The sequence below is a fragment of the Ambystoma mexicanum genome, chromosome 1p (assembly GCF_040938575.1).
Source record: "Ambystoma mexicanum isolate Mex_15411 chromosome 1p, UKY_AmexF1_1, whole genome shotgun sequence".
Classification (NCBI taxonomy): Eukaryota; Metazoa; Chordata; class Amphibia; order Caudata; family Ambystomatidae; genus Ambystoma; species Ambystoma mexicanum.
In genome coordinates, this window is record NC_090921.1 from 947,074,750 (window position 1) to 947,087,898 (window position 13,149).

General features: G+C 45.8%; 1 protein-coding gene across 7 annotated transcripts in view; it reads right to left on the reverse strand.

The window, feature by feature from the left end:
• Positions 1–13,149, reverse strand: part of NAE1 (NEDD8 activating enzyme E1 subunit 1) — a 976,013-nt gene that overhangs the window by 566,110 nt on the left and 396,754 nt on the right. For all 7 annotated transcript variants that reach the window (XM_069653211.1, XM_069653219.1, XM_069653249.1 and 4 more), the window contains 2 exons: positions 8,054–8,113; positions 7,835–7,968 (listed from right to left, as the gene is read on the reverse strand). In XM_069653211.1, the coding sequence (XP_069509312.1) occupies positions 7,835–7,968; positions 8,054–8,113 (194 nt within the window). The remainder of the gene's footprint in view (positions 1–7,834; positions 7,969–8,053; positions 8,114–13,149) is intronic.

Genomic DNA, 13,149 nt, shown 5'->3' on the forward strand with positions numbered 1-13,149 from the left:
TGAAAAACCAGCAATGTCTCTGGCTGCCCCTCCAGGAACCCCTCTCAGCAATCGGAGACCCTGTACTACTCCGAGGTCCTTGCATCATTTGTGGTCCCTGAACTCACCTTCAGGTCTGTGATCTGGACTTCTGGTGCTGGGTTCTTCAGTTGCTGACCTTGCCTACCCAGGAGGGACCAAAATCTCTGTGGCTGATGTCAGAGCTCTTCTCAGCAACCTCCAGTTCAGCATGCTGGCCAGTCATCTTCACAATCAGGCTCTCTTAAGTGCTCTCATTTTGTCCTGAGTTTTTTTTACATCCTTCACTACGTCGAGGCACATGTGCAGACCTTTTACTTACTGTCATTGACTAGCATCGGGCCTCTACTGGGCTACTGAATAACATTGTGTTTGGGGATTATTACAGTGTTAGGGGCCTGTGTGCCTCGTTAAAATGTCATTTGGACTTCTGGGACTAAATGAACATTTTGCAGGACCCAGTGTGATCACTGACTGTCGTTTTCCACAATTCTGAAAAGTTAATCTTATTTACCCCTAATATTTGTAGCTATTACTTTTCAAAACTTATGTTAAAGAATATATGATGTAAGAGTGCATAAGGAGGAGAGTGACACACAGGTGGCATGGTTGTTGGCAAAAAAATGTTATTATACCAGAAACAAAGAGAAAACCTACCACTCCACAACTCTAAAGGAGGTGGGTTTCCCTACCTCAACTAAAATACTAAGGACTCTGTCAGGATGTCTGTATAAATCAAAAGTCCACCGTCCTGTGTCCAAAACTCTACTTCTGTCCCATAAACATATAACTAAACTAAAGAGGTAGTGGATCTTCTGAGAACAATGGATCACAGTTCCAACTGTAAGTAGGACCTTTACCTGAGAGAGTGACTCCCTTCCCCCAGGTCTCAATCCCTTTACAAGGTTCAAAACAAAGTTCCAGGTTGAAGTGTCAACAAGCAGCAAAGTTCTCCGTTCAATTCAAAGGGTAAAGTTCCAGTTCCAGTTCAAACATCAACATTACTTATTGCCCATAGCTACTTCTTCACTATTGGGTTTCTAGGGAGAATGCCTCCTTCTCCAGCTATCTTGTAGACTCAATTACCAGGAGAACGGCTCCCTTCTCCAGGTGTCCGACTGTCAGTGTTCCTTCAGAAATCCCGGGGGAATGACTCCCTTCCCCTGGACTCTCTCTTTACTTGGTCTCATGCTTTCACAATGCCAGGGGAATTACTCCCTTCCCCTGGCCTTCCTCAGCTTTGTTCTCACACACTCTTGACGTTTACTTTTACAGTTCACAATACCAGGGGGAATGACTTCCTTCCCCATATCTTTCTCAGGCTTCATACTACAGTTCACAAGAGTAGAGGGGATGTATCCCTTTCCCCTGGCCCTTCTCAATCATGTACTGCCACGAAAAAGATAGTTTACAAAAGTTTGTCTAGGCTTTGGCAGACCTGGTTCACTCTCCTGCCGGGTACTGCCACGAAGATGATGACTTGGATGACTCGTCTGACTTTTTGGATGCAGGTCCGAGACCTGTATGTCTCTTTCTCCAAGGGTTTCTGTCTTCACCTTGCACAGTATTCTTGGAGTTTTCCACACCTGTTTCGCCCACACCAATCTTCCAACAACCCAGAAACGCTTTGGGTTAGTGCCAGCTTCCTCCTGGTGGTCTGGGGCTCTCCGGGCTTCGGCTTTGGTCTTCCTCTGGGTTCTCTGCTCTTAAGGCTGGCTGAAGTGACTACACAGCGTGGTTTTTCGCTCCACGTGCATGTCGGCCCTGTTGCGCACTGTCCAGGCTTCTCGCACACCTAGACCTTCTGTTTGCTGGGTTTCCATTCGGTCCTGCCATGGTAGACTGAACAGGGGTTCCCCGGCTCTCTCGCTCTTTCTCCAGTCACTGGCTTCTTCTCCGTACTGCAGTGAACCGCTTTTATCACTGTGGTTCTCCGTGGGAGGACTTCTCCTTTTGGCAAGTCATTCATCTATTTTTATCTTCCAACTAGCAAAACAACTAGAGCGTGCATGTACGTTCTCTTGAGGACTCCTCATTGCTCTGCATGTTCTCCTTCTCCCAGTACCTTCCAGGGAAGCCTTTCTAAAGTCGTCCCTACTCTTCCTCGTCCCAGTATCTTCCAGGGAGATACTTCTAAGGTAATCCTTACTCTTCCATGCCCCAGTTAATATTGGGTTTTCAATGATACAGAGGCAAATGGAAGTGTGGGCTACAGAGGGCTGAGTGATTGCATAGGAGGATGTGTAAGAGGTGATTGTAGGTGATGAAGGGTTTGCATACCGCGTTTCCCTTGTATGGTCATCCTTGTCCCTAGAGGGGGAATCTCTCCCCATGAGATCCTCCCGCCGAGTACATCCCCCAGTGAGACTATCGGGTAGCCGCCTCAATACCCTGACATCATGGGAAGGGGTTCCCCCTCTGGGAGAAGTGATGACATCCAAGGATTCGTCACAATGACTACAGATATAGTGCGTAGATCTCAACTTCTTGTATGTTTATCAAAAATATTTACTGGGTCTTTAAACCATCCTACACCGCTTTAATACCAATTGGAACATCATGGTAACTCAGAGCTAAAGCCCAGCAAACCAAGATGGGTGGATTTATCTGAGCCCTAAAAATAAAAGGTGCGAAAAAAACTCCCCAATACTAAATATCATTACACGGTGAGCAGTGGTGTGTGTTGTGTGTCCATATTGATATAACAAACAATTCAATATCTTTTGAACTTACTGCAATTTGCTGCGATCAACTTAATAGAGGGCTCTGTAGCAATAATATCTGGACTAATTTTGAAGCTTTAGAGGCCCAAAGCCTGCAAGTGGCAATCTTTTTTGATTAAGTGTATGCAGTGAGTAAGGAGAGATGATGTTCAAGGGAAATTACTGTACATTAATGAGTTCTCATTATTACTAATGACAAAGACGTCACTTGCTCTTCTGCCCAATGCACTCTCATTAAACAAAAAGCAAAGCTCAGGTATTTTTTTTTTTTAAACTTTTATTTTTGTTGGCAGAGGTAGATAGCTTACACATACATCAGAGCAGCCAATAGGAACATAATACATAATTACCTGAATACAGTGGTACATATGAACAGTAGCAGAAAAAAAGACAAACAGTCGGAAATGCAACCTCATGAAGTGACAAGAGCTGTAGAACTCTATAGAGATGAATGCGATGAGTCGTCTGCAGACGAGGGTGTATCTAGGCTGTTGAGATAGCTTTGAAAGCAGTCCAGATATTTTTTGCCCGAGAGCGGGCCAGAAGGATACTGAGGTACTCCTCGCAGTTCCGAGACCATGTCAATAAGTTCAGCCATTTCTGGAATGTTGGGGGGGGAGGACTTCCAGCTCTGTAACAAACACTTTTTTAGCAATTATGCAGCTCACGTTTATGAATTTAGCAGCACTTCTAGCTCCCTCAGCCCCCCATGCCCCAAACAGTACCCCCAGTGGGTCAGGTTCTATAACTGTGTCACAGATTTCAGACAAAGTTTTCAGGACCCCGTCCCAGAATGAAGCCAACCTCGGGCAGTCCCAGAACATATGCAAGTGGCCCGCATCCTCTGCGCTACAGCGAGGACAGAGCCGTGGATCGGAGCGAGCAAACTTAGAGACTTTGCGTGGGGTGTAGTATAACCTATTCAACAGTTAGTACTGAATAGTGCGGTAGCGAAAGTTCAAAGCTGAGGTATTTAAATGCAGATTGTGAAAATTAAACCATGGCCTGTAAAAGGCCAGGACGTTTTTTATTATAATTATTATGGTATTTACTGAGCACAGACCTAACTTCAAGAAGCAACAGAGCACTTTTCAGAGAAATACAACTATACAGATACATAATGGAGCACTTTACAGTGGTATACAACAGTACAGATGCATAACGGAACACTTTTCAGAGGTGACAACAGAACAGATATACAACAGGGTGTAGGATACAGAGGAGCACAGAGAATAGGTACAGGGTCGCAGGGAGGAGAGGGGTAGAGAGCGTCTAGCGCATCAGGTGGCATAGGGGGCGACATGATAGCCTAGGTGTTGAGGAGGAGAGACTCTTTGAAGAGGTGGTTTTGAGTTATTTTCTGAATTGTAGGGGCATGAGGGCGAGTCTGATGCTGATGGGGAAGAGGTCCCATTGTATTGGGGTGTAGGAAGAGAAGGCTTGTTTTCTGGTCCTTCCCTTTTTGCAGCAGCGGATTTTTAAGTCCGCACTTATCATGGCTTCTGGTGGTGCACTGTCCACCGGAAATGCTGAGTTTCTCCGCAAAGTAGCTGGGTGAATTGAGAGCGACTGCCTTATAGATGATACAGTCAGACCTGAAGACGATTCCAGCGTGCAGTGGGAGCCAGGGAAAATCTGAGGACGGGGTGATGTGGTTGTATCTGCATAGACCCTTGATAAGGTGTGCGGCCACGTGTAGGGCACTTCACAGGGGCACAAGGGAGGACGACGGGCGGCATTCAAGGAGGGCATTGCCCCCATCCAGGTGGCATAGGACCAGTGCTTGAACAGTAGATCAAAAGCTGTCTGGAGGGAGGAAGGACTTGACTTTCCGCAGCAGGGAGAGCCGATACCAAGCTGTATGAGTTTTCTTAGCTATGTGCCTCTTGAAGGAGAGGTGTTTGTCGATGCGGAACCCGAGGGACTTGGCACAGGAGGTGAACTCGGGTGTGAAGCCCTGCGGGTTCATGGTTGATAGCCAGATCTGTAAGTCGGGGTGTTCTATGTTGTTGGTTAGTAATAGGAATTCAGTCTTGGAGGGGTTGAGCTTCAATTATGCACTGGACATCCAAGACTGGATCAATGAGAGACAGGGTTTGAGCCTGTGGATGACCTTGATGGAGTTGATCTTGCTGGTGTCTATGTGCAGGCGAATCTTGCTGATTTTTTCGACAAAAAATGTGTTGATGGCAGTGGATTTTTCAATGGCGTGTGGTATGGCTGGGTCAGGTAGCGGTTTGACTCAGTGCTTGACCGCTTTGAAGAGGACTCTGCTTTTGTTGTCGGCTTCTGCTATGGAATTCTGACAGTAGGATGCCTTGGCTGTGTTGATTAGTTGTTGGCGGGTTGCCCAGAAGTCCTTAAGGTGCGCCAGGGCGGATGCGGTCCTGGTGCGGCACCAGGTTTACGCTAGTTTCCTGATGACTCTTTTGCGGAGGTTGAGTTTTTGCGTGTACCAGGGTGCTGATGGTTTTGGTTGCCAGGCACGTTGTTTCCGAAGAGTATGTCTGTCGATGAAGGCGCAGAGTGTGGCGTTGCGTGCTTGCAGTAGAGTCGCAGTTCGGTTGGGGGTGTTCGGTCAATGTGAGGTGGAGGTTGGTGAGGTCTTCTGTGAGGGCTTCCACCAGGAATTTTTTAAAAGGCCTGAAGGTTTGTCTGATGGGTTTCTGCTGGGAGTGCTTGACTGGGGTGGTGTGCAGGATGTTGAAAGGCAAGGCCAGGTGGTCATACCGGTCAAGCGGGAGAGGAGAGCTGTAGTGCAGACTTTCTCGTGCATTGGGTCTTTCATGTGCTGTGAGAGGCTGAGGATGTCGAGAAGGCCGAGGAGAGCTTTCTTCATTGGTTTGGTGACCTTGTTGCCTGGGAGGTTGAAGCTGCCTACGAAGATGCTGTTGGGTGTGCGTAAGGGACATGGTGGTGACCAGGTCGGTGAAGTCTCTGATGAAGGCGGTGTTGGGTTTAGGTGGTCTGTATATGAGATGGAAGGGGACTGTGTCCATCTGGAAGAGCGGAAAGTGGCAGTAGAGGACTTCAAAGGAGCCAATGTTGTCGACGTCAAGTCTGGTGCAGGTCCATGAGGGCTTGTGGATGACTGCAACGCCTCCACCTCTCTTGTTGGCCCGATCTCTGCATTGGATGCTGTAGCCATTGGAGACAAGGACATCTAGGATGTGCATGGATGTGAGTGTCAGCTAGGACTCTGTGATGAAGATGGCGTCATATGTAGTGATGAAGTCGCTGATGTCTGCTGCATGGGTGATAGCTGAGTGAATGTTGGTGAGTATCAACTTCCGTGTTGTGGATGGTAAGCGGGTGATGATGGGCTTGAGGCTGATGTGGGTGAGGTTACTGCATTGCAGAATCCATGCCTTAGAGGATGGGCGATGTTGCTGAGGTTGCCTGGTGATGGTGGGAATGGCCTGTGGGGACTGGGTAGAAAGCACATATCAGCGCATGCTTACCAGTCTTCTGAGCAGGGGTTTGGGCCCAGAGTCCTGCCGGTACGAACAGGTCTAAACAGGAATTGCCCTTTTCTTTGTTTGCCCTTCACTTCGAACACCTGGGCGGGAGACACCCTTGATCTAAGAGTTAAGTGCAGAAAAGAAGAGGCAGGACTAAGAAGGTGGGTAGGGTTTAGGCCACGTGGCCTATATCCACTTGCACCTGCTCACCAAAGGAAAATAGGCTGGAGGGCTACTTTAGCAGGCAAAAAGGGTGGCAAAACAGGAAGGCACCAACAGTTTAGAAGTGATTGGCAGGTGGGCGGGTCTTTCTTTGTACACTCCTTGGCCCATGACAGACATTTAAACATTGAAAGAAACAGAAATCGTTTTCTACAGAAGGATTTAAAGCCTAGTCAATGAGTAATAATACCACACTTGTAAAGGCTAATATTTCCCCCAGAGCAATGGCCATTAACTATTACTATGAAGGTCTGAATCTAGACTGGCAGCTCTCTGATAGATGCACAAAGCTATATCAACCATTGTACTGCGCTAAGTACAGATTGGCTTCACCAAAGTAATTTTCGGGCCATTTATAAATAATCTCCTACAGGCTTGGCTCTGCCATTTTCTCTCAACTATTCAAGCCTACTCATGGTGTGGGAGGCTGGTTTAGGTTATCTTGAGAAAGTCAGTCACTTACTTCAATCTGGGCAAACAGAGAAGAGCTTGAGCCAGGCCGTATATTTTTATGTAAAGGAAATACTATTTTACTAGTTCTATACAAATCAAAAGCATGTGTGACTGAAAATCCAAAGCAGCGCCATAAGAGGTGGGAGTAAAGCACAAAAGAAACTGGCCTGTGAAGCAGATTTGGGCCACTTACAGGTTCGTAAGAAGTATGTTCAAAAAGGTATAGGTCAGGCTGTGCAAAATGAACTTGTATCTATGTTATTGTTTGATGGCAAAATTTGACAATGTCAAAGTCTGGTAACTGGGTGACGGTAGTTTGCATAAGTAAGGATTTATAAAACACAGATGGGAAAACACTGGTTTATACCAAAATACACTCATATATATATATATATATATATATATAAAGTTTTAACAACAAAATGGAACAGGCATGAAATGCACTGAATTCCTATTATATGATTAAAGGGCTCTACACACAGTTTTTACACCTGAACCAGTAAATTTCTGCAACTACATAGAAATAAAAAATAAAAGATCAATAAATAAAACTCACTTATAAACTCCCAACTATTCTAACACCACTACCCCAGGAGAGAATTGATGTGCACCAGGGTCAGATTGATAAAGTACAAAGAAATAAAAGCAGTTCTTCAAGTGGGTTCTCAGTCTCCTGCTGGATAGAAGGTTTCACAAACCAAAAGGTCTTTCCCATTAACGGGGATGCAGCCACTCGTCATTAGTGTGGTTTATACTTGGCTGCTCCTAGGGGCCCCATGAAGTGACAACATATTGCACAACACACACACAAATCAACTTTTAACATTTACCAAAATATTTAATAGCACTAACCATACCCAACAGAATAGATTTTGTCATACTTAGTATTAGGAAATAGCCAAAGTCACTGTTCCCTTTCAATGTTATCAGTCAGCAAATGAAACCTCAAATACTTACACACTTTGCAACTTGATAAATTTATCTGAATCTGCAATCATGTCTGGAATGGTGCCTCGAACAGGTAAAGTTCCCCTGCCTTCTTTCGACACAAATTCCTTCAGAGCATGTGCTAAAATCCAAAAGGATGGGGACTGTAAAAGAATAAAGTACAATATTAATGGTTGTTTTGAGTATTCACATTTGAAATGGAACCTCAGACATGTCTACACAGTTTACCTGTTGTGAGAGGTTTGCACAATGGTCATCGTTGAAGATTTCATCAATATTGCTTGGTATCTACAAAAGAACATATTATTCCAGCTTAATCAATCATTTAATCTCATTAACTGCAACAAGCAAAACATTTCCAAATAAAGGTCAATATTCCTATAACAATGAAAGATGGCAGATAAAATTAAATCACTGTTCAAAAACACTGAATACCTCAGTGATACGCTGTTACCCATGGGGAAGACAGCCACATGAAAAGTTCAGGATGTGTTCCGCCCCCACAACATTTTTTACTACTTTTGCTAATTTTCAAATGTGTCCCATTTTGATGGCTGGCATGTGGGTTTCTGTCTCCGATGAGCTCTGTTTCAATGTATTGTTCACAGCGGTTCCCTCATGTAGTGGTTAGTTTTGAGAAGGTAGATTAGAGAACGTCAACTGAACACTGCCAAAATGGTACAGCTTCTATTACTAATAGGCGAAGAGTTACTTGTGACCCATAAACATGTACAATACTTTTGATTTCTCCCCCTTAGTTAGGGCACCTAGACATGTGTGGCACCTATGTGCTGGCTACCCGGATCAGAGGTGAACTGGCCAACAGTGCAGGGCTGTCACATGGCTGTGTGAAGGCAAAACATTCAGTGAGCGGCACCACAAATAAGAGACATAGAAACTCTCCCTCTCCCCTGTGAATTCATGTGGTGGTAATATGAGGCCCTATGTGGACAGCTTGGCAGAGCTAAAATCTTGCTGTTGGTCCATTGCCCTTACCATCAAAACGATCAAACCATCAAAATGATTTGTAGGGTAAAACTGGAGACTGAGCAAACTAAAAGTCTCGCAAAGATCATGTCATGGTCGCCCAACATATGTCATCTTCCACTACTATCTAGGATCATGAACCATGAGCCTGCCTTGTACATGCTCGTCTGATGAAATCTGTGCACATTTCTGGTGCAGTATGGCATTTCGATCACAATACACCCTTCTTGGAGCGTTCTTTATCTCGTGTGTGCTTTGGCTTTGTCAAATGCGCTAAATTGAGTGCATACATGGCATATGTACTGTATGCCACCTATACATATGAAAACTGACATTGACATTGTGCTTCGTAATCGCATTGCTTTGCGTACGCTTATCTGGAGACCGGCTCGATACTGGTGTATTTTCCGAAGCATGTTTTGCACTCTTTCCATGAATGGAAAGGCTAGGCCTGTTTGGGTATCTAATACAGCTCCTAGGAACTGTTTCGATGTACTTGGTACAAGACTTGACCATTTCTCAATTATCAAGAAGCCCAATTGATGGAGAAGATTTATTGCTCTTTGTGTGTTTAGTTTGCAAAGATGGGGAGTTTCTCCTGTGATCAGCCAGTCGTCCAGGTAGGGGTACACTGGGATTGTCTCTCTGCGCCGGTGCGCTGCCACCAAAGCCAGTACCTTGGTGAATACCCATTTAGCAGAGGCTATTCCGAAGGGTAGCACCTTTAATTGGTACTGCTGGTTCGCTACTTTGCACCATAAACGTTTTCTGTGCGCTGGGAGAATTTAAATATGAAAATAAGCATCTTTCATATCCAATGTTGCCATGTAATTCCCCCCCCCCACTTTAGCAGGGGGATTACTTCTTGTAGCGTAGTCATGCAGAACTTTTGAGGCTTTACATATTTGTTCGCAGGGCGCAAGTCTAATACTGGGCGCATTGTCAGATATTTCTTTGGTACAAGGAAGTATGTTGAATAGATACCCTTGTTTACCTCGTTGGACGGCACGATCTCGATGGCGTCTTTGAGGAGTAGCGCGTTGACTTCCTCTATCAAGATTCGTTGTTCCTCTCTTGATGTTTTCCTTTGGCATGGGGGAAGGTTTGATGGTGATTGTAGGAGCTCCACACAATAACCTCCCGCTACTGTCGATAACACCCACTTGTCCGTGGTTATGCCTTCCCATGCATGAGTGAAGTTTGAAATTCGTCCCCCCGACTGGGGATATAGGGGGAGGGGGACCTGTAGCAGGGCGTCATTGTTTGAGAGGCGTTCCTCCACCTCTGCCAGTGGAGGGTCTCTCCCGGCCACGACCTCTGCACTGGCCTCTAGGATAACCTTGGGATGCTTGTCCTTGGCTGTAATTCCAAGATGTGCTTTGGCTGTAACTGGAGCCTCGATGATTTTGGCCGAGAAAACTGCGAAAATGGTTTCCTCCCCTTTGTCCTGTTGGTTTATTAGTGAGTTGACCAAGGGACTTGAGTGTTTCATACTCGTCCTTCGCTGACTTTAGAGCATCCTCCACTGCTTTGCCAAATAACAAGTTAGGTTCAATTGGCATGTTCAGCAAGGTTGCTTGTGTCTCTATTTTAAACCCAGATGGCCGAAGCCAGGCATGGCGCTTAAGGATAGTGCCTTCTGCAATAACGCGTCTGGCATTATCCGCAGCGTCCAGGTTGTTTTTAAACAGAATGTTGGCAGTAGCCCTGACTTCAGCTGCAACAAGGGCGAGTTTGGATTTCAGAGGTTCAGGAGCAGAGTCAGCCAGGGCTGTAACCTTGTTCCATTTAGTACAGTCGTAGTTTGCCAACAGTGTGGAATTGTTGGTGATTCTTGCTTGGTAAGCTGCGGAAGTAGTTACTTTCCTACCCATGGCGTATAATCTTTTGCTCCCCTTATCTGGTGGAGCTTCGGAGGAGGCTAAGGGTGTACCAGCTCTCTTTCGGGTAGTTGTGACTACCAGTAAGTCTGGCTTAAGCTGTCCTCTTATATACAAGGGGTCAGATGGGGCCGTACAGAATAGCTTTTCTATTCTTGGGTTGACTGCCCTGGTTGGATTGGGCATTTCAAAAGAAGGTTGTATCCTCCTTTGGACGGATTTCAAAATGGGTATAAACTGGGTGGCAGCCTTCTTGTCCCCTAGGATATTCGACAAAATCTTTGTCTCGCTGAGTCTCTTGAGTGTCAATGCCGAAGTGCTCAGCTGCTTTAACCAAAATGTCATTTAACATGGGTTGATTATCCACTGGGGAATCAGGTAACAGTGAATCCTGTGGAACTGGGAAGTCTATAGTATAAACCTCTGCCTCATCATCGTCATTATTATCCTCCTCATCATCATCATCATCATCATCATCCTCTTCGTCGTATCTTCCTGATATTCATCTGTGTCTACATGCATGTCATAAATATCTGCAGGGATGCGTGATTTTTTGGCAGTAGACGTATCATAAGGATCAAAAGAGAGGAGAGATCTTTTCCCTAAAGTTAGGGATGATTGACAGGGCTGAGACGTGGTAGCCTGATCAGTGGGAGGTGTATTTTGTATGCTCTCAAAGGCTTGAGGGTGCTCTTCAAAGAAGTTAGCAAAGAAACTAATTCTGGACATTAATCTAGCTATGTCCTGAGCTGACCATTTGGCTGAACTGGGAATCATAGATGTAGGCAGGCCTTTATTGTGTAGGGCTTCACATAATGTGCCCTCGCTATCTTCCTGTAGTGTAACTTCTTGTAAGGTATCTGTGTCAGCGGCAGGCCTTTCACTCTGAGGTTTGTCCTTAGGTTTTTCCCTTAAGGGACTTATCCTGGTCTTTTTGGGACTAATCTTTGTCTTTTTGTTTATCCCTATGATCCAAGCTCTTAGAGGATGATTTTTTTCGAACGTGGAGTCGTTTTTGATGACATAGGTCGTGTTTCGGTATTGGGAAGGGCCTTCGCTGTGTCTTTTGATGTTCGGCGGTCGGTATGGTGTTCCGCCGCGTCTTTCGACATTCGGTGCTCAGGAGACAAGGATTTACGGGCGGTGTCTTTAGTTTTTTGGGGCATGTCATGAGGCGACTGGCTCTTGGAGTGCCCAGAGGACAGCGAATCCGCAGATCTGCCCCTAGATGCCGACTCTCGGCGTGTGCTCGACACATCCCCGCCGGGTATGTGTTTAGTGTGGGGAGATTGGGTGCTCTTGCCGCCGGGTGTAGTCCCCACAACAGAGCCGCCGGCCTGTCTTCCAGGGTCGGAGGCTAGCACTGTGGAACGTGGAAGTTCCCTGTTACCCTCACCGCCCGAAAGGACGACGTCGCTGCTGTTGCTGAAGGCTCCCTCCACGTCGGCCTCGGCCTACATGGCGTGATGGGCCCAGCGCTTTGGCCTACGATCTTTAAGGGTCTTGGGTCCAAAGAGCTTGCAAGCCTGACAGTGCCCTTCGTCGTGGTCCTGATTAAGACACAGGTTACACACCCTTTGCTTATCGATCCACGGAAATATTTTGTTACAGGATGGGCAAAACCTGAACAGTGTCCTATACATGACTGGGGCAGGCAGCAGGGCCACAAAAGGAAGGGGAGGAGAAATACATTGTGATATGACACCCCCCACTCTCCCTACTGTAAGGGCCATAAGAAAGTTTCTTCCTCCGACGGTTCGTCTTGTCCTTCGAATGTTGATTTTTCACCACGCTGAGACACGGCAGTCGAAAAAGGACAGGAAGAATAACTATTTTTAAACTTTGATAAAGTCAATGGCGTGAGCGATATGCGACCGCTCACTATGGTGGAAAAAAACAATCTGAGGGACCTCGATGCGTGAAGCACCATGGGTACAGTGGACGTCACACTAGGGATAGTATAACTGGCACGCCCCGTCGATGTCCCTTTTTTTCGAATTTCGAAAACAACTGTAATAGTCTGCAGCTTCCACTAGATGTCGGCCTATGCATAGCATGTGATCTAAGCAGATTCCACAAGCCTCAGAAATATATAGAAGTCCTGACTGACCAACTCATCAACGCCCAGCTCAAACCGTTTAACCTAGGAACGTGAAATTTGGAAGGTACATTGTTTTCGTGCTACAGGCACCCACTAAGGAAGGAGTTTTGGAAATACCGTCCCTAATGGGGTGGGGGAAATTCTGTTTATGAGGATACCTATATCTCAAAAAACGAAGATGTTACAGATGTGAAAATTGGTATTTAGATTCGTCCTCAAAAATAACACGTGTTTTACCATTTTCTGAAGTGGAAAAGTCTGGGGTGGGGGGGTGGAGAGGATTTTATTTTGAGAATACCCATGTCTCACAAACAGAAGATGTTAGAAAAGTAAGCATTGACATTTTAAATCTTCAT